Raw genomic sequence first — 19664 nt, 5'->3', positions numbered from 1 at the left:
ATTTCTTATCTTTGTTGAAGTGTAAATTACTGCAAATGTCATTTTAGATTTCTCAAACTGGAATTACGACCAACCAAGACGTAACGGCAGACATTCTGAATGACAGTTTTTATTCCATTAGATTGACAATCCAAACTGGATCACAGTTGTTTTGGGTCATTATAGGCATCTGGAATAGCAATCCAACTTTAATTTAAACAGTCAAACTCAACCGGTAAATGGTTGAGTCTCTCCATGAAACAGTGGAATAGTCCAGGACACCACGAGGACAGAGACGTACCTCAGACACTCTGCTGTGAAGCTGGACTATTTCACAGTAGGTCCAGTGTGATGATGATCAGGACATCATAGTGACAGAGCGTTGGTTCAGAGACGTGAGGGGAGAAGAGTAGCATTTGACATTTACAGCCCTCTGAACCTGAAAGGTTAAACTGGACTAAATATAGACAAGACTCTAGAGAACCAACAGGGCTGACGTTTTTTGGCTAATGCCTCGCTGTGTGAGAGCATTGTGGGATGGAATTCTGTTTTCATAGCAGCAGTGACACGGCTGAAGCTGAAGCAAACAGCTGATGAGGGTTTCTAACTGCAGGAAGTGAAGCACAAACATGTCGAGACAGAACGTGGTTGTACGTTGCATGAACCAAACTAGATTTAGCCACAGGATGGAAATAGTGTGGAATTTTCCAGACATAACCTGTCCTTTGTGTTGTTCTATAAAGCATTTCTGATCCTCAGGTTTTGAGCTGCAGTTCCGTCTGGGTCCCAGCCTGCAGGGGAGGAGTGTCATGGTCCACACAAACTACCCTCTAGAAGGACACAAATTCGATCGAAACAACTTTCGTGCTTTGGCCTGGAACTACCCCACAGGAAGAGAGGATGACTCGGATAAGTACTGCTCTCTGGAGCTCCAGACAGCCGGGTCCTACCAGTACTACTTTGGACATGCGTAAGAACAATGGTTTCCTACATCTGTGACTTCAGACTTTAGTTATTGTGTAGTTATGTAAGTCAGTGTATAACTGCAGGACTTTCTGTATCTTAGTCCACATTTCTGCTGTTTTCAGGCCTAAAACCAACATGGCCGCCTATAACCAAACACCACACGGCATTTGAGAGGAAAACTCTTCTGAATATTATTTATACAACTGATTTCTACAGACATTGTAGTAAACCTGTTGACTACTTTATATGAAATAAGTCAGAAAGTCTTGGAGTCTTCCAGTCTTTTCTTCAGGAGGAAATGACATCATGTGGAGCAGGTCATGTGATCTGGAATTAACACACTTCCTGGAGAGGAGTTTTTGGAACGGGGAACTTAGTGGAAAGGGATTTAATTTGTCCATATAAAATTTGATATATTGCCATAAAATAAATATGAGTCCTGATTCTCTCACCTTAATAAAAGAACACAATCCAAACTATTTGTGAATCAGCTCATTTTATTATTGTTTAGCTCGTTAGAAGGTGGTTGGTGTTAAATTCAGACGTTATTTAGTTGATATTTTAGTGATATTCAGTCATTTTTATTAATAAGTGAAGACATGATCATAATGGACATAAAAACATTGTTTTTTTTCTACCTTTAATGAAAATGTATGCAGATATATCCCATGTACTTCAGAAGTCCCTCAGTTATAAATTGACCCTGTTGTTTATTTTAGAAGTATAAAGCAGTGGTATAAATGACATCACTTGTCATCTTGTTAAAGCATAACATAATGCTAATACCATCATGTGTGACCTTTTAATTTCAGCATGGTTTCTAAAGACTCTGCGTAAGTTGTTTGGAACGTGCACCCCGTTAATCTGTGACGGTTTAACATGACAGTCAGTAGTTTAACTCTTAGAAGTGTTCCTCTGCCTCACGGCGTTTTTAATTCTTGGATGCACAGCATGGGTCAGCAGACATCGTTTTCAGTTGAATATGGGTCACTTTAGACTCATGTTGTGCATCAAAGGGTTCATTCTTCAGTAGCATAAAGCTGTCAGTGATGATCATTTTTCCTCATGTTTCCACGTTTTATGCCAGCATTTAATTAACTTCTTAAATAAGATCTGAATCGTGGGTCTTTTTTTCCACCTGGTATTAAAGTAGGTTGCTGCTCTGTGGCTGCAGTTTGATCTGATCTCAGTAACTTAATTAGGTGAGGTGTGTGACTACGTAAAGCAGAGAGATGCTGCTGTATCTGCTCGGTGTTCATTTATTCTAACTGCTATCATCACTGCTGCATGTTAATACCAGGTGTACATTAGGACTGCATGATGTATTGTTTCCACATTTCTATTCAATGAGTGAGGAACATGAGGGTGCAATTAACAGAATATTAATCAAAGAACACTATTGGCTGTGATGTTTAGGTTTGAAATGCTCGACTCAGAGGAAACGTCCTGTAGGTAAAACCACTGGTTTCATCTCAGCTAAATCTGACATTAGAAGCCCTAATATCTCTCTTTTTATGTTATTTTTTGGTCACACACCTGTTTGAGAAGCTAGCATCTACTTTTAGCGCTGTGATGTGTTTAGAAAGCATCAACAAGTTCTAGTGTCTGTTTTTAAGCAGTGAACGCTTTTATTCATATTTAGCTTATAGGAGAAGCTCTGAATTCAGCTGAAGATGTTTTTAAGTCTTGATGCTTTATGCATCAGCAGAAATGTAGCCTAATGCTGTTTATTTTTATGCCAAACCTCTTCAACATTTATTGAATTAAGAGGAAAGTGAAGTGAAGCTTGCCTGTTATTTTTATAGCGCTGTCTCTGTTATGTATTTATACTGAATTAGACCCTTTTCCCTCAGAGACGTGAAGCGTTCAGGAGGAGGCTACATCGTCGTTGACCCCGTCCTTCGTGTCGGTGCAGACAACCACGTCCTGCCATTAGACTGCATCACCATCCAGACCTACCTGTCCAAGTGTCTGGGACACCTGGACGACTGGCCGGACAGGCTGAGGGTGGCCAAGGAGTCCGGTGGGTTTGGGGTTAAAGTAAATGAGAAGAATCTGGTCTTTTTCATCAAATGTTTACCATTATGGAGCTCATAGTTTGTTAATGTTTAGAACTTTCTGTTTAGGAAGAATAAGAGCGTTTAGAGACAGACAGCTGCTCTGTGCTGTTTTAGTCTTTGCTTTGAACTCTGAAGGCTGAACCTAAATGAGTCATTACCCCTGACTTGTGTGTGCATGCAGGTTTGTTATCACACAGACATTTGGGTTTTTGTGTGGTGACTTCAGGATGTTAGTAGAATTAAACAGAATAATGTCTTTGAATTTCTCTTCCAGGGTACAACATGATCCACTTCACCCCCCTGCAGACTCTGGGAGAGTCCAGGTCCTGCTACTCCTTAGCTGACCAGCTGACCTTCAACCCTGAGTTCAGTCCGGAGGGTCGGAGCTACAGCTGGGAGGACGTGGGGGCGCTGGTGGAGAAGCTGAGGACGGAGTGGAACATGCTGTGTATTACCGACGTGGTGTACAATCATACTGGTAAGAACTTACAGTGTGTGTTTATGGATTCAAACTGATCCATGGAAACTTCTAAGACCACCTCTGTAGGACTTTGGTGCTGTGTAGGGATGTCCGATAATATCGGCCCGATATTGGCATAAAAGTGTAATATTGGTCAACATCGTTCTCATTTTTTTTACCTATCATGAAAACTGATAAAATAATCCCTGGACTTCACAGACAGTTTTCAGAATTGTACAGTATAGCTGCCATATTGTAACAGATTCGTAGAGGGAGGGAGAATGTGAACTGTCGCTTGAGACAATTACAAAAAAGACATTTTTTCCATAACTTCAGTTGTAATTTTCTTGTTTTACATACAGTGTTCGCATTTGGAAAGTTGTTGCATCTGAGAATGCATCCAATGGGGCATCACAGAAAAATGAGGCATGATGTGTTAATTCCACCACGGGAGATATGAGATGTTACCTAAAATTAGCTAAATAGCCCACAGATATCGGTATCGGCTGATATCGGAAATTGAGAGATGTTCGATATCGGCATATCGATTATCGGCATAAAAGCCAATATCGGACATCTCTAGTGTTGTTTTGTCATCGTCTGTTTGTACTCAGTCATTCTTATTGCCTGTCTACCAGGCACAGTTTTAGGAGGTTGGTTAAACATTTTAAGCTAATTACAAGACGGCGGTTCGTTAATTTCTTTGCATGAAACTGCGACACGGCCTCTGATTGGTCAACAAGATATGAACACAGCCGCTGATTCGTTGACAGACTGGTTTCCACAAAGTGAATAGAATACATGTTGTGTTTTTTCTGACTGTGATCCAGTTACAGTCACAGTGCTGACCATGAGCCAACAGGGTCAGTAGTCCATGATCTGATCCTTCACAGTTTATTAACCTCCTTCTACACAGACAGGGGCTTAAATTGTTCTGACAAGAGTGAGATAAAAACTCAGTAAACTTTTTTGATCCCTAAAGGAAACTGGATCCTTGAAAAAGCACACGTAAAAAAAGATGCATATAAAAGCATCACAACTACACCGGAGATCAAAATTAGAAAACTGTTCATGAACACTTGATTTTCTTTCCAGAAGTAATTTAATCTTCATTACTCAACAGATGAGGGGTTTTGTTGTGGCTATTCCATGCTACTAGAACAGTGTTTTAACCAACAAACAAAACAGAAAAAACAGACATTTTGTGGAAAACACAATGATCAAACTTAGAGAACGACGGCTGTAATGGAGAGAGATTACAAATACATTTTGTAAAAGTTACAGCAGTCACAGTTAGTATGACGTGTCTGTACTGTAGGGATGGATGGATAGACAGATACGTTATTGATCCTAGGAGAAATTCAAGCTTTAAATGACCTCTGTGGCCACACTAGTCTCTCACTCTGCTCTGGTGTGGTTTTGGTCCACTCTTCTTCCAGTCTCTGCCACCGTTCGGTGACTTTAGTGGGTTTCTGGTCCACAGCTGAGGTTCTCTGTTGGGTTTGGATCAGGATTCTGGACCATTTCAATGTTTCCAGTTTCAAGGAGTGCTTTAGCTGTTTTGCTGTGTGAAAGCTGCTGTCTGATTGGATGATGGAACCAGATGCTGTTGAAGAAGGTTCTGCTAAACATCAGCATTCACTGGAGGCCAAACATTCCCCAAACCACCACACTTCCTCCTCCACCTTCACTGACGTCTTCACACATTTGGATTTCAGTCTTTCCCCAGTTTGACAACAAACCAAGTTTCACATTGAAGCCAAATAAATGAAACTTGCTTTGGACCGGTTCTCCTCTGTCCTCAGCAGGATTAGTCTGACTTTGGATTCTTTCTGCTGATGAGAGGTTCGGTCACTGCAGAGTCGGCTTTCAGTCCAAACGCTGTCAGACGTGGAGACACTGAGTGATGAGACAGATCCTTTCCCTGTCAGCAGTCCCAGCCACAGCGTTGAACCGACTGCCCACTGAGATCCTCTGCGTTATCCTGTCCTCTCTTGCGTTTCTCTGTCATGGATTGCCATCCTTCTGGGGAGACTTGAATGAGTTTGTAAAGATGCAGCATGCCGGAAGTCACAGCTTTGGAGCAAACAGCTTCTCTTGCTGTGGCCTTCATCTGGAGAAGCTGCTGCTGGAGGGTTTCAGTTTATTCACAGCGAGTTACATGGAGTTAGTCAGATAATTAAGGAAATTAGCACCAGGTGGCAGATTAGTGCTCATAACTGGGAGGTGTCTGAAAATGTTCTCTAATTTAGATCGCTGTTCTTTTTCTAATATCTCATTTAAATTTTTTATAACGTGCTCATGAAATATGCCTCAGACATTGCTCTTTTACTCCTGTTTGGTTATTTTCAAATGATACGACACAGTGACTCTGACATTTAGGAAACTGTAGGTTGTTTTCTCATTTTCATCTCCAGTGTTACTGTTAACCCCCATGAATCATAGGGGGAAAGAATACTGGAATTACTAAAAGAAAATGGGGATAAAGAGTAAATAAGGTGGGATAATTCTTAAAAAAAATAAAGCAAATGTAGGTTTTTCATCTCTGTAGCACATGGAGAGTATCATATAATAGATAATTCAGTTTTTACTTCAGATTATTCAGCCTGAACAGAAACGTTTAACGTTATCAAACCACATCTCTGTGTAGTGTTTGGTGCAGCTGTTTGTGCAGTGAACACACCATTTACATCATTTCCTCCATGCTGCTGTAATCTCTTGCCAAAATGTCACACAAAAGTGCAGTTTGTGTTCTTCTCCACACTCTAATTAGATGGTTCTTCTTTTCCACTATGTGCTGATATCAAAAATCTTTAAAATCTATGGTGTCGCTTCAGTTTTTTATCTGGAAAATGCCAAAAACATCTAACAGCAGCAACAACAAAAAGTACAGTTAAACATTTATCCTATTAAACACAGCTCTGTATAAACATGGTGGATTTCTTTCAGCGCTCAGCGTATATGATGTTCTTGTTTCTCTGAGTCTTTCTCAAACACACATTGTGGAGTAATAGAGTGTGTGACGCTTGCTGAACCAAGAAGTGGCTTTAAATTGGCAAAGAGGCTGCTGGCATGAAGCCATAAAGCAGAGGAACAGTCAGGGGAAGAAGACGATGTTACACAAAACACTACACATGCTGACAACTCAACATTGTGGGAACAGGACTGTTACTGTCCATTTTCAGCTAAGAGTGAACGGACTACCACCTTAAAACCAACATTACAGCGTCTGTATGATGAGGAAAGACTTAAATTTATCCCCACAACAGGACAGACCCACCTAAATGTTGCATTCTTTGGTTTCTCCTTTAAAAAAGGCTGAATGAAATGAGCAGAAAACAGAGATCCTGCTGTGGCAGATACTGCAGATGTTTCCAGACATATTACAGATGTGAGAGTAATCCCATGTAAACTGTTGCTGCCTTCTTAATGAGGTCACAGACATAAAATCACCAGTGATCCAGATACATGCTGTGAATACATGGGTCAATAATAGCAGGACTTTTAGTATCATAGTTGACATTTCTGCTGTTTTCAGGCCTAAAACCAACATGGCCGCCTATAACCAAACACCACACGGCATTCTAGAAAAAATCTTCTAAATATTACATATACCACTGAGGAAAAATGAAATAGAAAGTTATTCATGAAGACATTATAGTAAACCAAATTTTCAAATGATTTAGAACAAATTCATGTCATTCTGGATTAATTTAATGTAATTTTGGATGTTTTTTTGTCTTTTTGGTCAATTTTTGTCATTTTTGACAGTTTTTGAGTCGTTTTAGACAATTTTCTTATATTTTCACCAAATTTTGTGTCAGCTTGGATCGTTTCTGATCATTTTGGAAAATTTTTGTGTCTTTGGAATAATTTTCGAGTCATTTCAAACAAATGTCAGGTCATTCTGGACTAATTTTCCATAATTATGGATCATTTTCAAGTCATTCAATATATAATTGTCATTTTTTATTAAGTGATTGCTTCCATGATAAATAATTATGCAATTTATAAAGACATGATGATAATGACCATAAAAACATTAAAGAATGTCTTCAGAAAGCATTTAAATCACAGCAGGGTTGAAACAAGAATAAAAGACAAGTTCACATTATGCTTCTTCTTTTACTCCCTTTGTTTTAGAAATTCCTTATGTCTGCCAAAAAGAGACCTAGAAAGGCTTTCAGTTTTTATGGCCCTAAGCTGTGGAGCAGCCTCCTGTTGGGCCTCACAACCTCCTGGTGTCTTTAAATCTGACATCATTTTTCAGTTTTGTTAGTAATAATTTCAGTGTTTTATTGTATTATGGCCTTGGTTTTAAGTCTTTTTGCACATAAATGCCACACAAATACAGTTGTTATGGTTCTACAGGTTCTTCCCTTCTTATGCCAAACAGAGCTGACCCGTTGGTCCAAATAGTTTTACTGTTCTTTCTGTTTTTGCACTAATTTATTCTGCACTGCCTTTATACTGGTTTTCTCCTTTGGAGCTGCTGTAACGCTGAACTTTCCCCACTGTGGGATCCATAAAGCTCGTCTCGTCTCGTCTCGTCTCGTCTGTGTCTTCCCTCCATAAAACAGACTCCCAGAGCTCTACAGCTCATTCTGTTCCTCTTAAAGACTGTACTGATGTTTTATTCTGCTGAGTCTTTGGCAGCCTTTTTCCCTTAAACTAAAACACTGATCTAGAGGAGGAGCGGCGCTGCAGCTCTGTACTATATGTGCTGTCTTATATTAGCACCGTGTACTCCTTGTTACCCCTCATGCCTTCTCACCTCGTCCTTCTCTCTCAGAAAAGGTCGTGCTGTAAAATGAGCCTGATTCAAAGGTTAAACACAGACCGAGCAGCTGATTTACTGTTTGCCTCACTGTCAGTCCATCAGCAGGTTTCTGCAAGGCTCTGAACACTTTAAATTCCCACTGAACGGGACAGTAAACCTGTTTTATTATAAGCATTTATTAATCATCAGTATTCTGTGTTTCTGTTTGTCTTTACAGCTGCTAACAGTGTGTGGATTAAAGAACATCCAGAGTGCGGTTATAACCTGGTGAACTCTCCTCACCTGCGTCCTGCCTGGGTGTTGGACAGAGCCGTGTGGCATTTAACCACCAGAGTAGCAGAGGGACGCTATAAGGACAAAGGACTGCCTGCAGAGATTACCACTGAGAGCCATCTGAATGTGAGTGCAGCCTGAAACCAGCCTCATGACTTGGCATCACAGAGGACACATGTCACCAGTGGGATTAGTGTGTCAGATGAAAGCGTTCTTTAGCTTACTGTGGCCATGCGACAAAGACCGCAGCGTTACATTTTACCTCGTAACCTTTGGTAAACGGTCACGTTTCAGAGGCAGAGTGAGAATAAGTGCACGTAGAATGTTTTTCTGATCAGTGGGATGCCTCCTGTGCTGCAAAAAAATCCACAAGGGAACTATAATAAGTCATTTTTTTGCTGCCTTTTACCATGAAATGTGCATTTAAACCTGCAAATAATGACATAAATAATGACACACGTGAAGTCAGGGTAAATGTCACATCTTTAAAGGAAGCTGAGCTTGAATTTCCCTCAGGATTAATAAAATACCGACCGACCTGTAACACATCAAGACGCACAATGAAGCCTCGTGCATCATTACCCAAAGCCCAACAGGAAGTCGGCCATTTTGAATTATGAGTCATAATTTGGACAGTTTTCTGTCATTAGCTGGGTTTCCATGACAGTTTTTTGCTAAATAAAAGCGGTATTTCTAAAATTTCGACAAAGTATATTTGCGCTTTGGGCAGAAGCATCGTAACTCTCGTAAAATATCATCCCACGAGATTTTTCTTTCTCCCTCATTTCCGTTTCTATCTCCTTCTAACACTCTGCATTCCTCTGCTGTTTGCTGTCTAGTATGGCTGTGATGTTTTTCTCAAGAATAATGGCAAGAAAAGTCTCGGTCTCCTCTTCTGTCCACACGTACCGCGCCATGTTTACTCCGAGAGAACTGGTCATGTGACCAGGTACGTCACGTCTGGTCACGTAGAATTGCGGAAAAAGTGTTTCCATTGCGCTTTTGAGATATTTTTCAATATGGAAACGTCTGAAAAACCACCTCATGAGAGCGTAAAAACTTTTTAGCGATATTTTAGTCCTTTTTCGAAATTCAGGTGTTTCCATTACCAGTTTTTTATTGCACTATGTACATTTTGTGCATATCTAAGGGTAATGGAAACGCAGCTGTTTTTGGACATTTTTTAATAGCTATGAACTCAAACAGGGTAACCCTGATAGAGCTTAACATTGACCAGGATGTACAGCAGGCATGGGTGATCAGAAGTTATTAACACGCTCTGCAAAAGTCTGATGGCGTGGAAATGGCGACCCACGGAATGCGGCCGTTTTGGATCCTTTGCCATGAAACAGGAAGTGCTGTCTGACTCACCTGTACAAGCTCCAATCAGACTTTACATGTGTGATCAGAGTCTGGACATCATCACATCCATGGACCGATTTTAAAAATAAAAAAAAATACAGGCATAAATGTGGAGAAATGTAATTAAGCAAGAGATCTACATCAGCTTTATTGATGCTGCACAGATTCTTCTATTTGTAGTCATTCAGGTTTTTAACAGATTCCTTTGTGGAAAATACCAATATTTCATAGACGTAGACAGGCTGATTCTGTTGGACTCCAGACTGCTTCACACTGATGTAAACATAATAAAAATAACACAGCTGTTAATGCTGACCGTTTGCTTATTTTACAGTTTATCATGATTAACGCCATTTATTTAATAGTGATGTTTTGTGTGTCAGGCCATCCGCAGTGTGTTGTGGCAGGACGTTTATCCTCAGATCAGACTGTGGGAGTTCTACCAGGTCAACTTGGACCACGCCGTGGAGCAGTTCAGAATCCTGCTGCAAAACGGTGCGTAGATCACTGAAGATGGGAAGTATTACTCCAGAACAATGTGAAATCTATAAAAAAACTGCAGTAACTTCAGTTTAATATACTGTGAAGTCACTGAGATTAAGTGTGTAAATTGGAAAACAGCCAAAGTATAGAAACTCACTCCTCTGGTAAGAGATGTAAAACTGTTACCAGAGATGTGAATGAGACCGAAAAATGGTTTGAAACGATTAGCATGTGTTCAGTATTTTGTGCTGATAGATACCTTCTTGGTCAAACGGATTTAAAATCAACCATAACTAATGTAAATTTCAGTCTGTCTGCTAATAAATCAGTGTGGGTTCACCCCTTCTGTGCTTTTGTAGAGACACTTGTTAGACATCAAACAACCTTTGTGTGTCTTTTTTTTAGGAACTAAGCCAGATCATGGTAAGACTGAAGGGAAGAAGGGCCTGAAGATCACACAGGACCCGTACTATCGTCGTTTTGGAAACACGGTGGACATGGACTCTGCTCTGGAGACCTTCGTACCTCACAGGTGAGACTTTTTGTTATAGTAGGGATGTCAAGATCCAGTGTTTTAGGTCTCACCTTAATAATCTGCTCTGATGCTTGTACTTGCCTAAATGTTGATCATACACATTAATCTGTTTTTTAGTGAAATGCTGAAACTTTATTTTAGCTAACACTGATGAATTAAAGTATGCCTGAATTAACTTTTGGAAAAACTTTAGATTTTTTTCTACAAAGGCTACAAAAGTGAGATTTAGTTGTTCTTAACTGCTTTAAGGTTTGTTTTAGCAAAATCAAACAAACAAACAAACAAAAAAATTATGTAACATTAATATTTCATAACCGTTTATTAGCGTTGTCTGATAATATCGGCCCACCGATATTATTGGCCCGATATCGGCATGAAAATGTAATATCGGTCAACATTGTCAGAGTTTTTTTTGCCGATCATGAAAACTGATAAAATAATGTCTGGATTTCAACAACAGTTTTCAGTATTCTACAGCATAGCTGCCACATTGTGACAGATTCATAAAGGGGAGGTGTAAACTGTAGTTTGAGACAATTAAAGATAAAAAAGGCATTTTTTCCACAACTGAACTTGAAGTAATTTTTTTATTTTGCACAGACAGTATTTCCATCTGAAAGCCTTGTTGCATCTGAGAATGCATCCAATGAAGCATCACAATAAAATGAGACATGATGTGTTAATTCCACCATAGAAGATATGAGATGTTACGTAGAATTAGTCAAATAGCCCACAGATATCGGTATCGGTTCATATCGGAATCGGACATTGAGAGTTGGACGATATCGGTTATGGAAAAAAAAGCCGATATCGGACATCCCTACTGTTTATAAAAATGTTCATATTTTTCAAAATTGATATCAGTGTTAACATTTGTTAGTTAGCTGCCAGCAACACTTGTTTTTACAAACAAAGCTGGTCTGTCAGTGACCATTTCTTCAAATAAAAGGGGAAAAATTTAAGATTTCTATTTGATAAATCTTTTGCTTTTAGAGGTCTTGTACTTTTAAAGTCTGTAATGTCCAGCACTAAAATATCAGAAAACTACGTGAAGTGTGGCGCTACCAACGTGTTTAAAAGAAAGAAAACTTCAGCGTAATACACACGTTTTAAATTTTGAAACTTTATAAGCAGGAAGCCAAATAAACATGTTTGTGGTTGAATTTCTGTGATTGAAAATGTGCTCCACAAAAAAGCAGGAATGTTTGTAAAACTGAGATACCATGTCCTGACATTCCTTTTCCACTGTTCCTGTGCTCAGCTGTTCACAGCATGCATACGTGTTCAGAGCGTGATTCTTTTTCTCTGTAGCTCCTCCCCTCAGCACATCGAGGACTGCTGCGGTTGGCTGAAACAGAAACTGAATGAGCTGAATGAAGAACAGCATCAGATCATCCACCAGCATCAGGAGCAGGTACGGTCGAGCTCTTAAACAGAATGTGACACAGCAGCAGTATATGACAGGATGGGGTGTCTGCTTCATGTGAACGTGTTGGCATGACGGAGTCAGAGATATAGTGCACATATAGTGTGGAACTTCATCATTTTTCATCATGTTCTCCTTCTTTTTCCCACCAGGCTGCCAACTGCATTGTGGGAAACGTGCTGTATGAACGTCTGGCCAACCACGGCCCCAAACTGGGTCCAGTTTCCATGAAGAACCCTCTGGTCACCAGGTAAAGACGTGGATTTAGTGAGACAGGAAAAAGAAGTGGAGATGTGGAAGGGAAAGGTGATGCATAGTAAGGGTGATCCAGAAGCTCAAAGACTGAACTTACCACTTCTAATGCTACCTGCAAGTCCTGTTAGCTGGACATGATAAGCACCATTTGCAATGAGCACAGAGTCTCTTAAACTATGTGAAAACAGGAACCCATCAACCTGAGTAGGTCTTTGTATCCACAGTCTGACTTTGGGAGACTAATTCTCTAAAGTTAAAGAAAACAACACATTTGTTCCTGGTGTGCTCCTGACCTGATGGACCTTTCCTAGTTTTGGAAACTGCAATCTCATGTCTTCTTCCAATAGTAGCTGCAGACGTAGCTTCTGTTAGCACTGAGGGTCATCTACATGAAGGTTGGTGCTGACTGACACCGAATGTGAAGTTTGCTTCTCTGTTGAACTTTGAGGTCTATGATGGATGGCTGGATGGATGAACAGATAGATAGACTATAGATGGATGGATGAACAGATAGACTATGGATGGATGGATGGATGATGGATGGATGAACAGGTAGATAGACTATGGATGGATGATGGATGGATGAACAGATAGACTATGGATGGATGGATGAACAGATAGATAGACTATGGACGGATGGATGGATGATGGATGGATGAACAGGTAGATAGACTATAGATGGATGATGGATGGATGAACAGATAGACTATGGATGGATGATGGATGGATGAACAGGTAGATAGACTATGGATGAACAGATAGATAGACTATGGACGGATGGATGGATGATGGATGGATGAACAGGTAGATAGACTATAGATGGATGATGGATGGATGAACAGATAGACTATGGATGGATGATGGATGGATGAACAGATAGACTATGGATGGATGGATGGGTACTTTGTTAATCCTGAGGGAAATTTAAGTGTTCAGCGGCTTAGAAACAACAACATAAATAACAAAAAGACAAGACAGGAAGGTTAGTAACTTTAACATTAAAGGTTAGTATATGCTGTGAAAAACTTGCTGTACAATGCTGTAAAAGATGCTTGTAATTTATAAATCTATAGAAATACTTAATGTAATTAAAATTCTATATAAAATATTTACACATTTTAAATCATTGTGACTTTTAGAATGAATTCGAGTGATTTAAGTGACTTTGACAGATAGAAGGATGGACAAAAAGCAAACGTGGTCTACCACAGGCCCTGCCAAACATTTCAAGGTTTTTGAAGGAAACCTGGCCAGTAAAATGTAAATTAAATCACCTTATGCAGGTGTAGCATGGATGTACTCTGCTGATTTCATGGTAGTCTACGTACAGTAAGAGGTATTTTATGCTCAAAGTAGAACTTTTCATTTATGACTTTAAAGATAAAAGCTCATTCTGTATCTGAAATGGTAAATTATTCGTTCTCTTGGTACCATGATGGATCTCAGTGAAGTTTCTGCTTCAGTGTTCTTTGGACAAAAGAATATTGGAACAGATCAGTGGCTGTGTGAGCGTTCTGTTCTCTGTGTGATGTGAAAGATCACAGACACAATAATTCCACGTATAAAATAGTGCTGTATGAATGGCAGCTACAGCGGTAAAATAAGGATCATGATGATGTCAGGAAGGGGGACCTCATGGTTTTCATCCTCCCCTCTCAGGTATTTCACCTTCCCATACCAGGACATGACTCTGGAGCAGGAGCTGCAGCTGCTCGACCAGCCGGACAAAACGTCGCACTTCCTGGCTCACAACGGCTGGGTGATGGGCGACGATCCGCTGCGCAACTTTGCTGAACCAGGTTAAACAACATTTTTTGGTGCTAAAAAGACATGTTAAAAAAATGTTTCTTTAAGAACATTCACAAAAAAATCAACCAAAACTTTTTACTGATATATATGTAATCACTTTAGATATTTTTAGGATTTTTTCAGAAGATTTTTACTAATCTTTTTGAAAATATTTACAATTTTTATTTTAATTTTTTTTTCAAAATTTTTCTTTCTTGCCAAATTTGGGGATTTTTTTCTACATAAAAATTTTAAGGGGAAACTTATGGAATTTTCTTCCTGAAAGTTTTGCAAATTTGGGGTATTTTTTGCAGAATTTTTGGATTTTTTTTCGGAAGATTTTTATTAATTTTTAAAATTTTTTTAACAATTTTTATTTTAATTTTTTTTCAAATTTTTTTCTTTCTTGCCAAATTTGGGGATTTTTTTCTAAACTTTTATGGAATTCTTGGAATTTTCTTCCTGAAGGTTTGCAGATTTGGGGTATTTTTTTGCAGAATTTTTGGATTTTTTCGGACAAGAGAACAATATTTTTTGGTGCCTGTAAATGAGGACAACAGGAGGGTTCACATTGCTGAATGACAATAAAGCTGAAGTTGGATCATTGCGTGAGGCGTTCAGGTGCATCTTTGTCTCTGCAGGCTCCAACGTGTACCTGCGTAGGGAGCTGATCTGCTGGGGCGACAGCGTGAAACTCCGCTACGGTAAAGGACCAGAGGACTGTCCATACCTGTGGGCTCACATGCAGAAATACACTGAAATCACAGCCCAGTATTTCCACGGAGTCAGACTGGACAACTGCCACTCCACACCGTTACATGTTGCTGAGGTATAGTCACAAATTAGTCATCATTACTTATTATTATTGGTATCCTGCAGACTTTAAGCACGCTGACTGAGCAGTAATGAGTCCCATATAACACCTTTCTCACACTGCATTAGTTGGATTCAGTCATTAAAAGTTGTGATTCGGCATTTCTGCTGCTCTGACCTGTTGTGAACTTTTTACTTTAACGGACGTATTTTTGCTCGTGGGGGATACAGGTGTGCAGATGTACTCAGGTTTGTTTTAGAATCACAGGTTTTCTCATTCATGTTTTTACTTTTTTTGCTCTGACTTTCAGTCTAAAGTGTGTTTTTCACTGCTCATAAGTGCGAAAACTCCTCTTTTCCACATAGAAATGATAGAATTACTGCAACAGTTTTTAATTACTCGACATTTAAGTGCAACAGAACTGTACTCACTTCTATTGTTTGCTGTAAATTGCCCAACTATACTGACAGGTGTGTTCAGTGCTAGAACGTAGAGCAGACAGTGACGGGTGTAGTGTCCTTATCCCGGTTAATTTATGGCATTTAGAAGAAGATAAGATAAGGTACTGTGGTTTTCTGTGGTTGTAATCCTGTTAACAGCTTCTTCTTCTCATCCAGGCCATGTTAAACGCAGCCAGAGTGGTCAGACCCAATCTGTATGTGATAGCTGAGCTCTTTACAGGCAGCGAGCTCGTTGACAATGTGTTTGTGAACCGGCTGGGAATTAGCAGCCTCATACGAGGTACTGAACTCCTGCACACACTAACTTTATGCCTTTGTCTGTCTCTTCTCTCTTCACTGCATCATTCTGCATTTTACCTCTCCAAACATCCCTCTCTGCCCTCCTCTTTATTCTGATGCTACATGACTGCATGCTGTGTTTACTTTGAGGCCTGCTATCACTAACCAACTGTATCCCCTTCACATTAATCCTCCTCCTCCTCTTTCTCCCTCTCTCCAATCTTTTCTTTCTTTATTGTTTTATGCCTGCCTTGCACCCGTCCTCCTCCACTCTCTCCTCTTGCGCTGTTTTCGGTGTGTTGCCGTGCTGTGACCAGTTCATGCTGGACGTGGCCAAAAGAGTGTGTCCTAACCTGTATGTGGTGGCTGAGCTGTTCACCGGCAGCGAGGAGCTGGACAATGTCTTTGTTACCAAGCTGGGAATCACATCACTCATACGAGGTACAGTACTGTTTACTTTAACACATTAACCTGCACACAGCCTCCAGTTCATTCAGTAATGTGTGTTTTCTCACACTCAGTGAAGTTCAAAGAAAGAGGTCATTAAATAATCTGGCTCATGTAGCACTCCTTATAGTTCTCTAACATTTTAAATTTATGAATGTTGGTGGGTAAAACTCTAGTAAAGCATCAGTAAATAACATCCACACATGCAGCCATGTGTTGGATTCAGTCCATAGATTAGTGATCTGTCACTGCAGATATGTAGTGAATAGTAACTAAATGCTGCTGCTAATGCAATGCTAGGCTTTTTGACTGATATCATTTTGACCAAGCAATGCTATTAGACTTAGTCTTTAATCCACAGAGGGAAATTCTGTTGCTACAGCAGCTCGGTATTCAACAATAGGACAGCACAGAATATTAGAGTCAGGTGTAAAGTGAAGGTAAGATAAAGACAAAAATCACAAAATATACAAGAGTGACACAGAAATGTGCAAATGACATAAGTAGGTGCAGATGAGTTTCCCGATGTGATGAGTGGCGTTAGAATGTAAAGTGGTTTCATCAGCAGGTAAAATGATTAAATCCTTCTGTGATCTGCCAGATGCATTAAAAAGTCTCATCGCTGTGGGAAGGAATGACTTTCTGTACCGTGTTAGAGCAGCTGTACAGGAACTAACCGAAATGAAATTTGTGTAGAACCCTGTCAGAAGCTACTTGGCTTTTATTTGTTAAAACCAATCAGGTTATTCTGACATTTCTGGACATGTTCAGAGATTCCAAGTTTCACTCAAATCGTTGAGCCAATTTTGACTTTTGAAACGAAACATATTATGATAATTGCTAATTAAAAGCAAACCAGAAATGTCTTCACTAGTGTGACAAACATCTGCATGGCTCAAATGGAATGTGTCCAGAGCTGAGCTGCACCGAGCTTTTACTGTGAACTCATCCACCGTTCTGCAGCATGTGTTGGTTGTTTGGTTGGTGTGGTGTTTTTTTGTTGGTTGGTTAATGTTGGTTGGTTAATGTTGGTTGGTTGGTGTTGGTTGGTTGGTGTTGGTTGGTTGGTTGGTGTGGTGTTGGTTGGTTGGTGTTGGTTGGTTGGTTGGTGTGGTGTTGGTTAGTTGGTGTTGGTTGGTTGGTTGATGTTGGTTGGTTAATGTTGGTTGGTCGATGTTGGTTGGTGTGGTGTTGGTTGGTTGGTTGGTGTTGGTTGATGTTGGTTGGTTGATGTTGGTTGGTTGGTTGGTGTGGTGTTGGTTGGTTGGTGTTGGTTGGTTGGTGTTGGTTGGTTGGTTGATGTTGGTTGGTTGATGTTGGTTGGTTGGTGTGGTGTTGGTTGGTGTGGTGTTGGTTGGTTGGTGTGGTGTTGGTTGGTTGGTGTTTTTTGGTTGGTGTTTTTGGTTGGTGTGGTGTTGGTTGGTTGATCTTGGTTGGTTGGTGTTGGTTGGTTGGTTGGTTGGTGTTGGTGTTTTTGGTTGGTGTGGTGTTGGTTGGTTGGTTGATGTTGGTTGGTGTAGTGCTGGTGTGGTGTTGGTTGGTTGATGTTGGTTGGTTGGTTGATCTTGGTTGGTTGATGTTGGTTGGTTGGTGTGGTGTTGGTTGGTTGGTTGGTTTTTTGTTGGTTGGTTGATGTTGGTTGGTTGGTTGGTGTGGTGTTGGTTGTTGTGGTGTTTTTGGTTGCTTGGTGTTGTTTCCTCCCCCGTCTCTCCAGCTTAACTTCGCCCACTCACTCTCTCCTTAGAGGCCATGTCGGCTGGAGACAGCCATGAAGAAGGCCGGCTGGTGTATCGTTATGGAGGAGAGCCGGTGGGAGCCTTTGTTCAGCCCAGCCTCCGCCCACTGATGCCCTCCATCGCTCACGCCATGTTCCTGGACGTAACCCACGACAACGAGTGTCCCATCCAGGTGGGCATCCGTCAGTTTCAGCTACAGATTGTGGTGGATGAAGGATGTCTGTCTGTTCCAGGTTTAAATGATTGCTTGTTGGGTTTTGTTTTCCAGCTGCGTTCAGCTTTGGACTCTTTGCCCAGTTCTGCTATCGTTTCTATGGCCTGCTGCGCTACCGGCTCCACCCGAGGATACGATGAACTAGTGCCACATCAGGTTCTTTAGAAACACACAAGCTGTTACTCAGCACTCTGTCACTATATCATAGTGTTGTATGTTCACATAAAGTCCTGATCATCAGTTTATTTCCTGCAGATATAAAAAAGTTATCAGTTTTTGTACCAAATTCTCTGTCATACATACAATACTTAGATTTCTCTCTAATATCGGTGAATATTGACACATAATTGTGATCTTAATATTGATAGAAATGATTGTGATGATCATATTGGTCATAAATGTGCGGCTCCAGTCGGCTGTACAGAAATATTTTGGCTGCAGAAGTGATGGTAGGGATAGAAAGCAGCGTCTTGTAATCGCTGCCGCTGTATGAGCAACATGGTTAATGTGGTTTGAGCATTTAAATCGGAACAACAGCGTTCTGTATGACGATTACAAAGCCAGATCTCAATGGCATTTAGTGTAGAAACATACTTTATATGTCCGTGATGGTGTTGGATTGTATGGAAAGTGTTTCGCTGTGGTTTGCACTCAAAAAAAGTCTTCACAGTGATTTTTTTAACAATCTTTATTTTCTGTGTAGATGTATTCCCTTAGAAGTCCATCTTAATCGTTTTAGAATGACTAGGTTGTTCTGAATAGTTATTCAAGTCGTTTGGTAAAAGTGGTGTGCTGTATTTTTTCCCTGTCACCATGTATGCAGCAGATGAGGCTTCTTCCAGCTGCTCTACATTAAATCTAGTGCAGGAAATCCCACTGATCTGCTGAGCTGCTTCCTATCTGTGTGCTTGTAGATCTCTGTGGTGAAGGAGGAACGGTTTTATCCCAAGTGGAACCCCTCAGCAGCCCCGACCTCCACCGGTGAGGTTGGATTCCAGTCCGGCATCATCGCAGGAAAACGAGCTCTGAACAAACTGCACCGGGAGCTGGCTGCTCAGGGATTCATGCAGGTACAGCCGCAAACAGAACAGAACGCCTTTTCAGACTAAAGATGGCTTTATTTAACCCTCCTGTTGTCCTCATGTACAGGCAACAAAAAATATTGCTTCTTTGGCTGAAAAAATCCAAAAATTCAACAAAAAAATTCCCCAAATTTCTGAAAATTTGTAAAACCTTCAGGAAGAAAATTCCAGGAATTCCTTAAAAGTTTCAGTTAAAAATTTAATTTGGAAAAAAAACTAATTTGGCAAGAAAATTCTTGTAAATATTTTTAAAAAATGAGTAAA

General features: G+C 40.3%; 1 protein-coding gene across 1 annotated transcript in view; it reads left to right on the top strand.

Moving 5' to 3' along the window:
• The window catches only part of agla (amylo-alpha-1, 6-glucosidase, 4-alpha-glucanotransferase a), a 37186-nt gene that overhangs the window by 3784 nt on the left and 13738 nt on the right, over nucleotides 1-19664 (top strand). Inside the window, exons 3-16 of the mRNA XM_022204282.2 lie at nucleotides 739-949; nucleotides 2799-2968; nucleotides 3280-3483; nucleotides 8463-8644; nucleotides 10264-10375; nucleotides 10769-10895; nucleotides 12210-12312; nucleotides 12477-12574; nucleotides 14239-14378; nucleotides 15009-15196; nucleotides 16239-16362; nucleotides 18113-18276; nucleotides 18373-18474; nucleotides 19233-19388. Of these exons, the coding sequence (XP_022059974.2) occupies nucleotides 739-949; nucleotides 2799-2968; nucleotides 3280-3483; nucleotides 8463-8644; nucleotides 10264-10375; nucleotides 10769-10895; nucleotides 12210-12312; nucleotides 12477-12574; nucleotides 14239-14378; nucleotides 15009-15196; nucleotides 16239-16362; nucleotides 18113-18276; nucleotides 18373-18474; nucleotides 19233-19388 (2081 nt within the window). The remainder of the gene's footprint in view (nucleotides 1-738; nucleotides 950-2798; nucleotides 2969-3279; nucleotides 3484-8462; nucleotides 8645-10263; nucleotides 10376-10768; nucleotides 10896-12209; nucleotides 12313-12476; nucleotides 12575-14238; nucleotides 14379-15008; nucleotides 15197-16238; nucleotides 16363-18112; nucleotides 18277-18372; nucleotides 18475-19232; nucleotides 19389-19664) is intronic.

Source organism: Acanthochromis polyacanthus, chromosome 9, assembly GCF_021347895.1.
Source record: "Acanthochromis polyacanthus isolate Apoly-LR-REF ecotype Palm Island chromosome 9, KAUST_Apoly_ChrSc, whole genome shotgun sequence".
Taxonomy (NCBI): Eukaryota; Metazoa; Chordata; class Actinopteri; family Pomacentridae; genus Acanthochromis; species Acanthochromis polyacanthus.
Note: the sequence above shows the minus strand (reverse complement) of the source record. Positions and strands in the feature narration are given on the sequence as shown.